The sequence below is a fragment of the Antedon mediterranea genome, chromosome 6 (genome assembly GCF_964355755.1).
Source record: "Antedon mediterranea chromosome 6, ecAntMedi1.1, whole genome shotgun sequence".
Lineage (NCBI taxonomy): Eukaryota > Metazoa > Echinodermata > Crinoidea > Comatulida > Antedonidae > Antedon > Antedon mediterranea.
Genome location: NC_092675.1, coordinates 30,623,802 through 30,639,937, shown reverse-complemented (window position 1 = coordinate 30,639,937; position 16,136 = coordinate 30,623,802). Strand labels below are relative to the sequence as shown.

The following is a 16,136-nucleotide window of genomic DNA, read 5'->3' as shown; positions in this document are numbered from 1 at the left end:
TTTCAACGCAACAAATTTTCTTTGATTTTCTAATTTCTGAACTTTCATATGCTAGACCGAAATTTAACTGTTCACTTGCATTATAAATAGTGTAAAACACCCACACTTTACTTTTTGACATATGATAAAGTTGGAAAAATATTGAAAAAAAAATTTTTTACTGTAAAATAAAAGCATAAAGGTGTGTTATGGGTGCAGCAGCCATTGTGATGATTTCTATTCACCTTGCCTTAAATGCAAGTAAAAAGCTTTTACCAAATGGCTGTGAAAGAATTCCCTGAAGGGATTGGTAATGAACACCTATTTATTGCATCTGTTTTATTAAGTAATATTTTGTATACTCTACGAATCAACTCTCCCAAACTCACAGTAAACAAAACAATCTAGTCTGGGTTCCAGACGGAGTTTTGTCTTAATATTAGTAAAAAGATAAATATTTTGGCACATATGGCGTTTCATACGTATACTACTTGATTTTGGATACTCCGTCTGGGGAAACACGCACAAGTCACGTGGTTTGACACCAAGAATTCTTGGTGCATACGATTATCCGGTTGACTAGTTTCAGCTGCATGCGATTGGCTACTCACTCGTACACTGTTTTAATATTCATATTTCAGAATTTCAAAGACTCAACAACTAAGATGATGCGCATGCGCTATGTTACGTTTAGACAATGTGTACTTGGGTACATTTATGAAAGTTTCTGAAGGCTAGAAATTATTTTATATGCCTAGTAGTCTGGTAAACATTTGATGGGATTTTTCCCAAGAACATGAAAACTCGTCTTGATATGATAGGCTAGCTTCTCCGCAAATCAAACATTGAATGGATCATTTATTACGCGGAGATAATTTTGATTTAATTCCCACCCAGACCCTGTCCTGTTCTGTGTGGTGGTGTAGCCCTGTTGTTGTGTGCCGCCGGTGGTGGTATGTAGGCCTACTTTATTGGCGTTTTATTTGGCAGGTCATACGTGCGAATTGAGTAGGACCTACGAAAGAGGCCTAGGCCAAGGACTAAACAATTAATAAACAAAACAACTAGGCATTACGATTTTATATTTCAACAGTCTCGATCGTACATTCAGCACTGTACGTACTCGATCTTTTTCATTTTGAAACAAAATGATCATTGGTTGATTCGAAATCCATATTTACATACCGCCCGCCCCATATAGCCAAATACGGTATGATAAACTACGTCATTCTTATCAGACGTTTGCCTTTTTGCAAATCGATTTCTATACGTGTTTCACAAGTCTGTATTTTCAGACAAAAATCACGGTCGAAATAAAAACAAATAAATAAAAAAAATACAGACTTGGGGCAAGTCTAAAAACAATCCTGTATTTGGAAAGTACATATTTTATTCAAAATATATAAGTAGTAAGACCCTCTTTAGAGGGGACACTTTCAATGAAACAAATGAAGAACCCTCTATTAAGCTCTGTCTACACTATCAAACTAGTTTGAAAAAAATGGTCTGATGTGCCCAAATAGGGTAGTGATATGATATCATCATGTCTATATATGGGCACATCACATTTTTTGGTCACATAAAATTGCTAGTATAGACAGAGCTTAAGAGGGTTCAAAATGTGTCCCCTTATTAGGTTTTACTGTATAAAAACTAAATGTTACAGTTTCTAATGTAATTTGTTTTTACAATACATTATATTTTCTCTTTTTAGGTTGTTTCTCTTTCTTGTCTATCAATGTACAAACATCTTGATTATTATTATTCTATGTTTTGTCTTTCTTTTTAATAACTTAAAATCTCTCTTCAATGTAAGCTTTTCTTTTCCTTTAGACTGTTATTGCTCAAGCTGCTATCGCTGCAGTAAACGCAGTATTGAACTCTAACGAAGGAAACGACCAATCAGATGCTCCTATTGATAAGGTTCTTTCTCTTATATCTCATTCTTATTCTTCCAAAATGACACAACGTGATACATGGTTGTTACGCAACTATTGTATAATAGATGATCACACACTGTGTCGTATATTATTAGTGAACATACTAAGGCAGACGATCACACAACATGCAATCTTACTGTGTAACATGATCGCACATCAAATAATGTCATACATAAACAACATACAGTACTGTGTTACATGATCACACATCGCGCAATACATGAGTTAACTTACTGTGAGACATGATCGCACAACATATAATGTCATACATAAATAACATACAGTACTTTGTTACATGATCACACGTCGCGCAATACATGAGTTAACTTACTGTGAGACATGATCATGCATGGTATAATACATAAGTGCACAGCATACTGTGTCACGTGATCACACGTGATAGATACATTATCTCACATACTGAAAATATTAAACATTTCAAATATAGAAGATACGGTTAATAAATAAATTGGTGTTATTTGTGTCGCGTTGTGAATTTGAGGAAGAATACAGTGTTTGTCTATTTTCATGCAAAGTAACCTTTATGCTTCTTGTTCTTGTTTCTGCGCACTTACTATAATATTTGCACTTACCTCTATTCTTAAATACTCTTACAAGATTATTATTTTAAAATATGAAGGTGATTTTAGTAAGTGAGAGGTTTCAGATAACACAATGGTCTCGCAGGTATTATGTCAATTAAATCAACGGCGTTGATAATTGATTCATTTTATCTTGTTGATATAAGTGTGTAATGGTTTTTGTTTCATGCATGCCACTTAATAAAACCAATGTATTCAAATGCTAAATGGTTCATGCACCAGTTGGCTAAGCTTCTTTTATTTTGTGGTGAAGTTTATTACTTGCGTATTTCAAATAAATGAGGTGCACTCTGGTAACAGCTTTGTTTTATTTTGTGAGATCAACATTTGCAGAATTATTTTATTAACATGTTTGTGAATTTAACACTTTTTGATGAAATTAAAAGACGTGCAGGTGCCACGTAGAAGACACAAGTTTGAATATAAATGTTTAATTAATAAGTTGGTGAAATATTAATATTAAAAGCATAATATGGCCGAAATGGAAGAAGTATTTTAGTTTGTTGATGCAAGTATATCTTGAAAAAAGATCTGATTATAATAAAAACTGGCAAAAAATAGTAAGTGTTGGTATCAAGATAGTATTTTTACTATTTATAAGCTAAATAAAATAAATTGTTTATTTCAATTTTGTTATGATCATCATTATTTAATACCATTAAAAAAAAATAATACTAATATTTTTTTGGTCACTTTATTCCGTCATGTGATTATCTAATGTTTTTATCATTGGTTGATAAATTATTAATCAAACTGCACTGTAGTAACAAGAATGACATTGTAATAACATGGATGGATTGTGGGTAATATTATGTGGGTACTCCAGATTGCACCTAAAAGACTATAAAGTACTAACACTAACTTTTCAGATTGAGGTTAAACATGGAAGTTATCACAACATTGAGTGGGTTTATAATTTTGTAGTCACAATTGTACCATACCTATTGTGTAAAATGTAAATAAACTAACCTAATAATAACCTATTTAATTTGTTTATTCAATTGATTTAATTGATATTCTACAGAATGCTGCAGCACAGGCAGCCTTACAAGCTGCGCAATCGTTGCTGCCAACGTTCCCGGGAGCAACAGCAAAGGCGGTAGAAGGCGGCGGAGAAAACACGGTACTCCGAGTCATCGTGGACAATATGCTCTACCCAGTTACGTTGGATATTCTTCATCAAATCTTCAGCAAATTCGGCCAGATTCTCAGAATTGTTACATTCACAAAAAACAGTATGTTGCTCATCCATCCTAAACAAAACAATGGTTTGACAAATTATGAACGTTTCTGGAGATTAACATTTATAAAGTGATTCCTAGTTAACTTGATACGTTTTTAATAAAAAAAATAAGACAAAAACAAAAGAGCATTCTGGTGAGGAGTCAACAGAATTAAACCATAATATTGTGTCAAGTTTATTAATAATGAATGACCAGAAATGTCTAGATACAGTCTAGATATACATGGACAAACAAATAAAACACAGAAATGTCTAGATACAGTCTAGATATACATGGACAAACAAATAAAACACAGAAATGTCTAGATACAGTCTAGATATATATAGACAAACAGATAAAACACAGAAATGTTGTCACTCTTTGTATTAGTCCACATGATGATGATGATTTAAATTATTTAAATGATGATTCCTATCCTTTATTTAAGCTACTTATCATTGATTCTCTTAAGAAAGGTGTGTTATGTATTTTTGAATGTCAAAAAAAGCAAAACATCTTTATGCAGATGAGGCATATTACAGCCTTAGGCCTTTTAGCAGGAAAAATTATAATATGGAATCTTTTTTTGTTTCAGCACAATTTCAAGCACTGATTCAATTTCAAGACAAAATAGCAGCACAAGCCGCAAGATATGTAAGTCAAAAGTATAGGAACATTCCTCTAGTGAGGTCAAGGGTTATGACAAATTAATCAAGAAAGGTCAAATAAAAATAAATGTGTTGAAGGGATTTCCTTCAATATTGGTTGAACGACTGAGAAGAGAAATTATTAAGAAACGCCAAATTCATTTTCAAATTCTGTTTTTGCTCTGTGCTATTATATTGTATATACTATTTTACTGTATTCCTTTCACACTGCTTAATAAAAGGGTGTTACTTAGCAACCATATTTTGATATACGTAACCATTCACAATATCTGTAATTACAATATATTTCACCACCAGTCTTTAGATGGTCAAAATGTATACAATGGATGCTGCACATTAAGGATTGATTACTCCAAAATGACAACGCTACAAGTGAAATATAACAACGATAAAAGTAGAGATTATACCAAGATGGACCTTCCATCGGGGGAGACGATGGGTATGCCATCACATGACCACGCTATGTACGGTAGGTCGTCTTCCCACCTTCATTCACTCTTTGTTTCCTTTTTTTCCTTCTCCTCCTCCCATTTTTACAGTTTGTAAATCATAATGTATTTTTGATGTATCCATATTTGATGGTTTATCATACTAACTGTTTACAAAAAAAACCTATTTTTTGTTAGAGATATTATTTCCATTAAAAACCATTTTGTTTTAAATTTATTGCATGAATGATAAAAGAAAAAGGTTAAAAAGCCTTTTTAAATTAGACAAAATTACATAGCAAATTTCTAAAGAAATATTTGGCGCATGAAAATGAGCAATTTGCATAAAAATTGGCGACGTACTATCCTTCCTTCCTTCTCACTGCTATTCCTTTCATTCTGTTTATCACTTGTTTTTACCCATCATTCATTGCAGCAGACACGGTTGATTTTAATTTAATGTGCACCTAACATGGCTTCAGGTTTTTTGCACCTGCCATTATTTTTTTCAAAGTTGGGTCATGTCAGGACGTTAAGTTTTGGCATGCGCTTGACTTTAGGCTATAACACATTTTTGATGTAACTTTGGGGGAAATATTTTGTTTCATTAAACTAAAGATGATATATTTTGATTTTATATATTGTGTTTGAATAATAATATTTTGATAGTTGGTTTTGATTTGTTAATATATGCTTATTATTTATTTATAAATCATTGCACTTTAACCAAGTTGTATATATGGCCGTTACCCCCACCATGGCCGTACCCCCACCATGGCCATTTTTATCAATCCCTTATGTGGCATTTGCTGAAACTAAACCCACTAACATTTGGTGGCGCATGCTTCCCCCCTGTATTGTGCTGCAGGCTTACCTAGTGCAACTGGTCTCATCCCATCTCCATTATCAATGGCTGGAACCACTGCTTTTGCTGCTGCCACAGCTGCTACAAACCCACACTTTGCTGGCTTCCCTGGTCTTGCTGGAATACCGGGCATACCTGCCCAGACAGGTATAACATTTTGTTTTGTCTGTTTCTTGATGATGTTGTTATGGCAAATATGATTTTATTTAAATTCTCTGGTTCTTGGCCTGTCTTTTACGGTGAGGATGATAACATTTAACAATGACTAAGGCATGAACGCTAGTCTAATGTGCATGAAATGTTTGTACTCACACATGCAATGGTATGATTTCATAACATAACCGCATGATCAAATCATTGTCATGGTTACTAGCCTTGACCTTTGACATTCAAATCAATGTTTTTTTTTGTTCATTTGATATCTAATTTAAATTTTTTAATTGAGAATTAAATCGATATTAAATCAATTACATTTGTCATAATTTCATAACATAGTTTAAATTTGTCATTTTATGTTTATATTGCATTATGTTGGAATATTTTGCATTCATAAATACATGTAATATGATTATGATTATACTAATATTGATTATGATAATGATTTCTGCTTTGTTTATGTTCACATTTAGAATGCTTAGTGATGATAACAACGTGATGTTTCTTCTTTCTTGCATGATTTAAAAAAAACAAAAAATTTCAAATTGAATAAATCCTAATTATCAGGGGTGGATCCTGGATGGAGCTCTAGGAGCATGCACTCCTACTTTTGATAACTAGAATTAATTGTTGATTTCAATTTTGGACTGACTATTAGTAATATTAAAAGTTAGCACTCTGAATCTACCCCTGAATATAATTATTTGGACTGACTATTAGTAATATTAAAAGTTAGCACTCTGAATCTACCCCTGAATATAATTATTTGGACTGACTATTAGTAATATTAAAAGTTAGCACTCTGGATCTACCCCTGAATATAATTATTTGGACTGACTATTAGTAATATTAAAAGTTAGCACTCTGGATCTACCCCTGAATATAATTATTTGGACTGACTATTAGTAATATTAAAAGTTAGCACTCTGGATCTACCCCTGAATATAATTATTTGGACTGACTATTAGTAATATTAAAAGTTAGCACTCTGGATCTACCCCTGAATATAATTATTAAAAGTTAGCACTCTGGATCTACCCCTGAATATAATTATTAAAAGTTAGCACTCTGGATCTACCCCTGAATATAATTATTTGGACTGACTATTAGTAATATTAAAAGTTAGCACTCTGGATCTACCCCTGAATATAATTATTAAAAGTTAGCACTCTGGATCTACCCCTGAATATAATTATTAAAAGTTAGCACTCTGGATTTACTCCTGAATATAATTATTTGGACTGACTATTAGTAATATTAAAAGTTAGCACTCTGGATCTACCCCTGAATATAATTATTTGGACTGACTATTAGTAATATTAAAAGTTAGCACTCTGAATCTACCCCTGAATATAATTATTTGGACTGACTATTAGTAATATTAAAAGTTAGCACTCTGAATCTACCCCTGAATATAAATATTTGGACTGACTATTAGTAATATTAAAAGTTAGCACTCTGGATCTACCCCTGAATATAATTATTTGGACTGACTATTAGTAATATTAAAAGTTAGCACTCTGAATCTACCCCTGAATATAATTATTTGGACTGACTATTAGTAATATTAAAAGTTAGCACTCTGGATCTACCCCTGAATATAATTATCTGGACTGACTATTAGTAATATTAAAAGTTAGCACTTTGGATCTACCCCTGAATATAATTATTAAAAGTTAGCACTCTGGATCTACCCCTGAATATAATTATTAAAAGTTAGCACTCTGGATTTACTCCTGAATATAATTATTTGGACTGACTATTAGTAATATTAAAAGTTAGCACTTTGGATCTACCCCTGAATATAATTATTTGGACTGACTATTAGTAATATTAAAAGTTAGCACTCTGAATCTACCCCTGAATATAATTATTTGGACTGACTATTAGTAATATTAAAAGTTAGCACTCTGAATCTACCCCTGAATATAATTATTTGGACTGACTATTAGTAATATTAAAAGTTAGCACTCTGGATCTACCCCTGAATATAATTATTTGGACTGACTATTAGTAATATTAAAAGTTAGCACTCTGGATCTACCCCTGAATATAATTATTTGGACTGACTATTAGTAATATTAAAAGTTAGCACTCTGAATCTACCCCTGAATATAATTATTTGGACTGACTATTAGTAATATTAAAAGTTAGCACTCTGGATCTACCCCTGAATATAATTATTTGGACTGACTATTAGTAATATTAAAAGTTAGCACTCTGGATCTACCCCTGAATATAATTATTAAAAGTTAGCACTCTGAATCTACCCCTGAATATAATTATTTGGACTGACTATTAGTAATATTAAAAGTTAGCACTCTGAATCTACCCCTGAATATAATTATTTGGACTGACTATTAGTAATATTAAAAGTTAGCACACTGGATCTACCCCTGAATATAATTATTTGGACTGACTATTAGTAATATTAAAAGTTAGCACTCTGGATCTACCCCTGAATATAATTATTAAAAGTTAGCACTCTGGATCTACCCCTGAATATAATTATTAAAAGTTAGCACTCTGGATTTACTCCTGAATATAATTATTTCATCAATAAACTATACTTTCTAAAATAATTTTGAATAAACGATACATTTCTTTGGTCTCAAGTCCTAATATTAATAACAAGTGAAATGCTAAACAATAAATATAATTTAGTTTTCATGACAAAAGTTGTATAATGATATTGTTGCCTTTAATTTGATTAAAAGACTTAATCATTGGTTATTTACAGTACCCGGTTTGCTACCTTCATTCCCGCACCATCATCATCATCATCATAACCCTGTTCTTGGTGGAATGCGATTCCCCAACATGCACAGCGCCAATAGCGGCAGCAGTGTTCTTCTTGTTAGTAACCTGAACCCAGACGTAAGTGATTTTCTTTGTTTTTATTACGGTTTTAGTGTGCAAGAATGGAGAATATTTTGAAAATGATGCTTTTTTAATAAGTATTTAAAAGTGTAGAAGAATGGAGAATATTTTGAAAATGATGCTTTTTTAATAACTATTTAAAAGTGTGGAAGAATGGAGAATATTTTGAAAATGATGCTTTTTTAATAAGTATTTAAAAGTGTAGAAGAATGGAGAATATTTTGAAAATGATGCTTTTTAATAAGTATTTAAAAATACTTTTTTGTGGGCAAAGTGTGTATGTGAAAGTGTGAGTGTCAAAAGTTTATTCAGAGCTTTAGTAGAACTTGAACATCATTAAGGCTGTAAGAAGGGATGTTGTTTTTTTTGTTTTGAGGACGCTGATTCATAGGCTTTTCCCCTGTTACACATAGTCAACAGATAAAACCCCATATCCTTTTAAGCCATCAACTATTCAAATGCTTAAAATGCTGTTAATATTTTGTAAAAATGTTCAGTATCAACCTTATTTATTATTAAATTAAACATTCTAATATTTATGAACATGTTAACATTAATATTTAAAGAAAAGTTCAATACTAGAATGATTTTTTAAATGATATAATAATGTTTAAAAGAAATATTACATATATTTTCTTATTAATCTATCTTTCTCTGTTATTTTGTTTTGTTCTTCTTCCTCTTCTAGTTCTCTGTGGTGCCATTTGACAGCCAGGAACATCTTCTTCTATACTCATTTCAAATACATCACAATTCTATCTTTTAGTTTTTTTTTCACAGCATATTCCTATTTTTATATAGTTTCTAAAATTATTTTTGATATGAATATTGTGTGAAATTATACTATTCAGAAATAAATTAATATATATGTCCAAAGCTACGGTAGCCCATAAGTTATTGACAATTTGCTGTTTACCCTGACTTTATGGGTCACCGTAACATTTTATACAATAAAGATAGTAATATAGTAGACGATTTAGGTAAATTGTAAATAATATTTAAAATACTGAACTCTTATGTATTTTTATTTGAATGATTGTACTAGTTTATTATATAAAATATAATACTAAAGTTAGTATTATATTAAAATATTCATCGTATACTATCACAACTTTTTTATAATTCTATAATTTTTCAAAGTTATGATTGTTTGTTTGTTGATAATCATTATTTCATTTAAATACCATACTGATAATTTTCATATATTTAATCATTGAAACAGCGTAATATTGTGTAGGTTATAATTTTGCCTGTTAATACGCTGCTGCTGCAGTTGCTACGTCATTGCATGGCATTTAATCAGTCCCACATGCTCAGTTAGAATCAATGTCAAACATTGTTTTAATATGATTGAAAATGAATCCGCTTCTTTATATGTATACATCCACACTTATATATAACTAGCACTATTTATTTTTCCTAGATGTTGATGGTATTTATATTCTTATGTGTATAACAGCAGAGACAACTTTTAAACAACCTAAGCACTCTCTGTCTCCGAAGTATTCTATATTCGATAACATCCACCAAAACATTCAATCTGCTGGGCTAACCACCTAATGCTTTTTTCTTACACAGGGGCTATATATTCGTCCTCCTCAACTGTGAGATTGCAAATACAGAATATAATATTATGGCCTTCTCCGACTACTATGTCTCTTGTTATTCTATAGACCATTTTATCATAATTTGAAACAGCGCCGCCAACAGGAACGCACATCAATTGTAAACCGAATGCAGTTGAACGTAAAACTATTCTGACTTATCTGATCAGATTTATTGATTTATTGATTGATTTATCACTGATTGACAAAGCCTTTGATTGTCTAGTTCAAATTAAGAAATGGTCTATAGCGATATTATATTATATAGGGAGGTGGAATGTTCATGATATACTGTTAACGATCATCTTTTTTTCATCTCTCCTTTTCTCGTTTCTATGTCTTCCTGTATCATTTGTCTCCTGTGCCTTCACCTTTGACCCAATCGTTCACGTGTGCATAGCGAGTTACGCCTGATGCTCTCTTTACCCTTTTTGGTATGCACCTTCTTTTTTGTTTTGTATTTCCTTACTACTTAGTCATTATTAATATAACTTAAGTAAGGTTTTTTTAAAGACCAATTAAACAACATTCAAAATATATAATTATATTTAATTAACTAATATTTAATAATTATTATTTGAATTTAAATCATTCTTCAATTTTATAATTATGTTCATATAGAACCCAATAAATATTCTGGCAACCCCTTTTTTGCATGTTTTATCCCAATTTACACCCGGTGATTTTATTTCTTATGTAACTTTGTAGTCTTAATTTCATCTTAATTTATTTATCTTTTAATGTTTTTCTTTTATTGATTTATTTTTTAAACCCCAATTTGTCCATTGGTTCTGGTTTTGCTGTGTAGTGCACATTTGCATGTGGCTTTATTAACTTCCCACCCATTCATGCATGTTTAGCTTCATACATACACATTATGTAAATTTATCCCAAAGCTTCTCTCCCCACTTATATTTTATCCATGAGCAATCAAAAATTAAACAATTGAAACCTAAAATTGTTTTGAAAAGATTAATATATATTTGGTGACAGCCTTATTTATAACTACTAAATGATTTGGGTTTTGCACACTATTAATATCTACTTATTCATTTGGAAGTACTACCTAAGTTACTTTAAACATTTAAATAGGTACCTTAAGTTCCTCATTAAATAACTAATAATTCAATTCTGGAGGATGCGTTCAAAATGTCATTCTTAGGATGTGCATGTGAAAATAACATTTGTAATTGGTGTCCTGAATATTGTATTCTTAAATTCTATTCATACAATTTTAAGTCACATTCTTTAAATGTCATTAAGTCACCTCCATTAATGACACACACACTCACTTTAATAAGACAACAATTTTAATATCTTAAGACGCCAAGCTTTCTTTTTATATAAACCTTGTTTTGTTTGCTGTGTTTTGATTTACACAATATCATCTTATTTTATATACAATCTTAACTGTATGTTACAATTCTTCAGGTGTATATGGGGACGTACATAGGGTGAAAATCTTGTATGAAAAGCGAGACAGCGCTCTGATTCAGTTGGCCGATTCAAACCAGTCTCACCTTGGTAAGTTATTAGTATTACTAGTACTACTCATTTTTATATTGCGCTTTATGCGATAACCGTCTGAATGTGCTGTTGACTAAATGACACAACAAGTTTGATCTCACCCTAAGAGTCCCTACATGTTGATTGCTGCCACCAATCAGTGCCCATTCCACAAAGACAAGGGCAAAGATAATATTGACAATATTTTTAAATGGTGCTCAATTTTGATTTGCTTTTTAGCGATGTCACATTTGAATAGTTTGAAGTTATACGATAAACCAATGCGAGTGGCGTTATCAAAACATCAACAAGTATCATTACCTAAAGAAGGACAGCAGGTATGTCAATCTAAATAGCTGTGTAACTAAAGAGCATTTTTATTTATGATGTGATGATAAAAAAGAATAAAAACAAACCAAATAAGGATATCAGTGTAATGGCTCAATGTGAGACTGGATACAGTCATGGTGCATTACAACCCTGTGTCCACACAATCCCAATATATTGCAGTAATAATTTCAATCCGATTACCATTAACCATTGTGTGATTTTTTTTTCATTCCAAAAGGATGCTGGACTGACAAAAGATTTCACAAATTCACCTCTTCATCGTTTCAAAAAACCAGGATCAAAAAATTACCAGAATATTTACCCACCTAACCAAGTTCTCCATCTTTCAAACATTCCGTAAGTTAAGCTCTGTCAAACTAGTTTGACAAAAAAAGTGTACCTAAATATGGTAGTGATATGACATCATCGTGTCCACATATGGGTACATCACATTTTTTTGTCATAAATTTGATAGTGTAGACAGAACTGTATACATTGTGATCGGTATGGAAAGCCAATTTGATAGCGCTTAGCACTCATCTCCAGGGTGCTGCACCGTTTTCATATATTTTATGTTGTTTGTGCCTGAAAATACAAATAAAATGAAAATAAATCATATTTTTCAGAGCATCAGTAACAGAAGACGAGCTAAAGACAGCATTTAACCAACATGGTACTGTGTGTGGTTTTAAATTTTTCCCGTAAGTATGTTATCAATAAATTAAAAGTTAGGGTATTGATAATAAGACCTGAGGAAATTCAGATTAGCATGAAGACGTATATAAATGTACTCCTGTAAAAAAAACACATTTTTGTTGCTGATTATCAATTTTATAGTTTGGCTCCGTAGGCAATGCTAATGAACTCTCTTAACATGATATACTTAGCAGCAAAGAATATAACCAATATAACCAATATAGAAACCTACAATCATTAATAAATAAATGCATGTTTGCTACAGATGCCACAGCTGTTACAAACAGCTTATTGATTTGCCCTTTGTTGGGTTGTAATTGAACTACTCTGCTCCCTAAGCCTCAAATGAGCACAATATACTTTATCCAATTCCTATTAGCAAGTTTAACACTTATAGCATTAATAGGATTTAGGATGTAACTACAGAAAGCTAAAGTGTTTTTAAGGAAGCACCTATTAAAACATATTTGTTTTGTTAACAGTAAGGATCGTAAGATGGCCTTAATTCAGCTGAACAATCTAGAGGAATCTGTAGAGGCTCTTGTAGTAAGTATCAATTATCCAAAATCATCACAATAATAAAGTCATCTGAATGTTCAAAATTAGTTCACATGTTCACATCATTAGTTCACATGTTCACATCGTTTGTTAAACTAATATCTCGCATATCTTTCCTCGATGTTCTTTCATCACATTTATCAAATGTCAGGAAAGACATTAAAATCACCTACTACTATTTGAGTAGTTGTGCAAATAATAATTTAAGAACTTTAAATAAAAGTATTTTTAGTAAAAATAGTTGATTTGTATTTATTTATTTTATTTCTTTCTTCAACAGGCAATGCATAACTATCCCCTTGGAGACAATCAACATCTTAGAGTGTCATTTTCAAAAGCCAACATCTAATTCTTTCATCCTCTTTTCGTCTGTCTCTGATGTTTTATATGATGGACCAACTGATAGCTACTGCTCATGTTTAACCCATAAAACGAGAATCATAATTTGTAATTTTTATTTTAATATTTAAATTTATCCCACATGTTTTCAAAACACTTTTTCCATATTTATTTATTTTTGAAATTATAGACCTGTGTGTCGATAAAATCTTTTAAATAGTTTACACTCATGTATGTGTACGCATATTTTCTATAGAAATCCAGTTGTGTTGCGATCTTGCATATGTATATAGGATATGTTTAAGTATATGTATATTTAAATAAAATAACATGTTATATTTATTTGTAATTTGTTATATTTAAATTAAATATACTATATTTAAACTTATAATTGTAGATATCTAATCTAAATATAGATATTGTCACCCTATTGTTTACAGGTTATTTGTTTTAAAACAGTACCTTGTTGATGGTGTTTGTTACCCTTTAGTTGGTACATAATGTTTTAGACAAATCTTAGACTTTAATTTAACCATTATCAACAGTTTGAACAAAGTATTTGTAAAAGGTATGTTTTTTTATTAATAGACCCTGATAATAATTTAGGATAAAGTATATAATATAACTACCCTTATCTTGCATTAATCTTTCCTTTTTTTTATTATGTATGTGGGATTTTATCTTTCTTTATATAAAGTATAAGTATTTGAGGCTTGACTATATATTTTGGTACTAGTTGCAACAAACAGCTGGCTTTCCAGCAACTTTGATAAATATTATAACCAGGTTGTTTTTTTTTTTTTTTGGTCAAGAAGAATATAATGATGTAATCTTGGCAGTGGGGGCCAACCCAATTGCATGGTGCCTTAATATCTGTATGTTTACTATTATCATATTTGTAGTTTTGTTACTTTAAATATTTACCATTTATTTACAATTTTATTTAAAAAGTTCTTTGTTTTCATTTTATCATGTGTTAGATATTACTATATATTATTGCTTACATACATGTTAAAAGATGTTATAAATAGTGTTATATTTATTAACCAGAACGTTCAATTTGCACGTTTTCTCTTAGATTTTAGTTAAAGACTTTGTTTGAAACAGAATTGCATGTCTAAAAAGACCATAGTATGAAAGATAATATGGAAGATAAAAAGGTGTCTTGTATAAGATGAGCATGCGTATAGTCAGAATGCGTATAGTCAGAATGCGTATAGTCAGAATGCTTCTTATAGTCTACTGCATTTAATTCTTTTAATAGTATGATGTGTAATAAGTCAAAACATATTTTCAAAAGCCAGGTAGTGTACTGTACCCTTATTTCTTGTTATTATTATGGCAAAGTTTATGTGCCTGCACAATTCTCAACAATGTTATTTTAATCAGAAACCTGCTTAGAATACCTTTGCCATTTGCTTGACGCTAGATACTGTACATGTTTCTTATATTATACATTAAAATCGCGAAAATAAATAAATGCAAGATAGTTGGAATTGTATTAAAAGAGTGAAATTTTAGGACTGAAAAAAGGGAGTTTTTACTGTATATGAATTGACAGTTTTTAAATAACTTTTGCTTTTTGCTTTTTCTGGATACATTTATTAGAGCCTAATAATAACTCAATGCAAGTCATAAAAGTTATTTTGTTCACGCAATTTCTGTTACTAAAAGTGAAGACATCTAAGCAATAGCATTTATACGTACCTGGCTTTTGAACATTGATATTTGTGTGTTGTCATTTATTTACTCCTAATGTCGGCATCATATTTTGAACGGTGCTACCACAATGCTGGTATCAATGTAATCATTTCACTATTTTCACTCTGGGGTTTAAAATAAATATCATATTTTGTCAACCTTGTAGTGGATATAAAACAGAGCCAGTCATATGGTGTGTTGCTAGGTGATAATCAGAGCAATAAGTAGAGCTTTGAAATACATTTTACAATACGTGAAAGATCAACCATTTTTTTTATTGGATTATTTAACGACAATGATAAGTGTTGTACCCAGATAGTTTGGAGTCTTTTTCAGTCTTTTTGTACTGTGGATTTGTACATTTTATATAATATCACATATTGAAGACCTTGATGTTTTATTTATTGTGTATTTCTAGGTATAAAAACATTTATTGAATTCTTGGTTGGATCAGTGATTTGTAAACATTCTGAATTTTGTGGTATATTTCATACACATCTAGCTACATCATCAAATCCTTATACAAACCAGTGTGGAATTACAACAAATGAAGATTATTAAAAAGTTTGAATTTGTAAAATAGAGAACTCAAATTGTATTGTCTGCTTTTGTATTTTAGTATTAAGGAAGCAGGCATAATACAGCATGATTGTATTAAGGC

At 30.9% G+C, this 16,136-nt stretch overlaps 1 protein-coding gene across 7 annotated transcripts in view; it reads left to right on the top strand.

The window, feature by feature from the left end:
* Positions 1-16,062, top strand: part of LOC140052220 (polypyrimidine tract-binding protein 3-like) — a 44,847-nt gene extending 28,785 nt beyond the window's left edge. For 5 of the 7 annotated variants that reach the window (XM_072097681.1, XM_072097686.1, XM_072097683.1 and 2 more), the window contains 13 exons: positions 1,813-1,902; positions 3,546-3,756; positions 4,340-4,398; positions 4,710-4,881; positions 5,709-5,852; positions 8,602-8,738; positions 10,746-10,779; positions 11,777-11,869; positions 12,092-12,189; positions 12,420-12,538; positions 12,808-12,882; positions 13,360-13,423; positions 13,716-16,062. In XM_072097681.1, coding sequence (XP_071953782.1) covers positions 1,813-1,902; positions 3,546-3,756; positions 4,340-4,398; positions 4,710-4,881; positions 5,709-5,852; positions 8,602-8,738; positions 10,746-10,779; positions 11,777-11,869; positions 12,092-12,189; positions 12,420-12,538; positions 12,808-12,882; positions 13,360-13,423; positions 13,716-13,784 — 1,365 coding nt within the window. In that variant the 3' untranslated portion in view covers positions 13,785-16,062. The remainder of the gene's footprint in view (positions 1-1,812; positions 1,903-3,545; positions 3,757-4,339; positions 4,399-4,709; positions 4,882-5,708; positions 5,853-8,601; positions 8,739-10,745; positions 10,780-11,776; positions 11,870-12,091; positions 12,190-12,419; positions 12,539-12,807; positions 12,883-13,359; positions 13,424-13,715) is intronic. The other 2 variants (XM_072097685.1, XM_072097682.1) reach the window with 2 other exon arrangements.
* Positions 16,063-16,136: the final 74 nt, after the last annotated feature.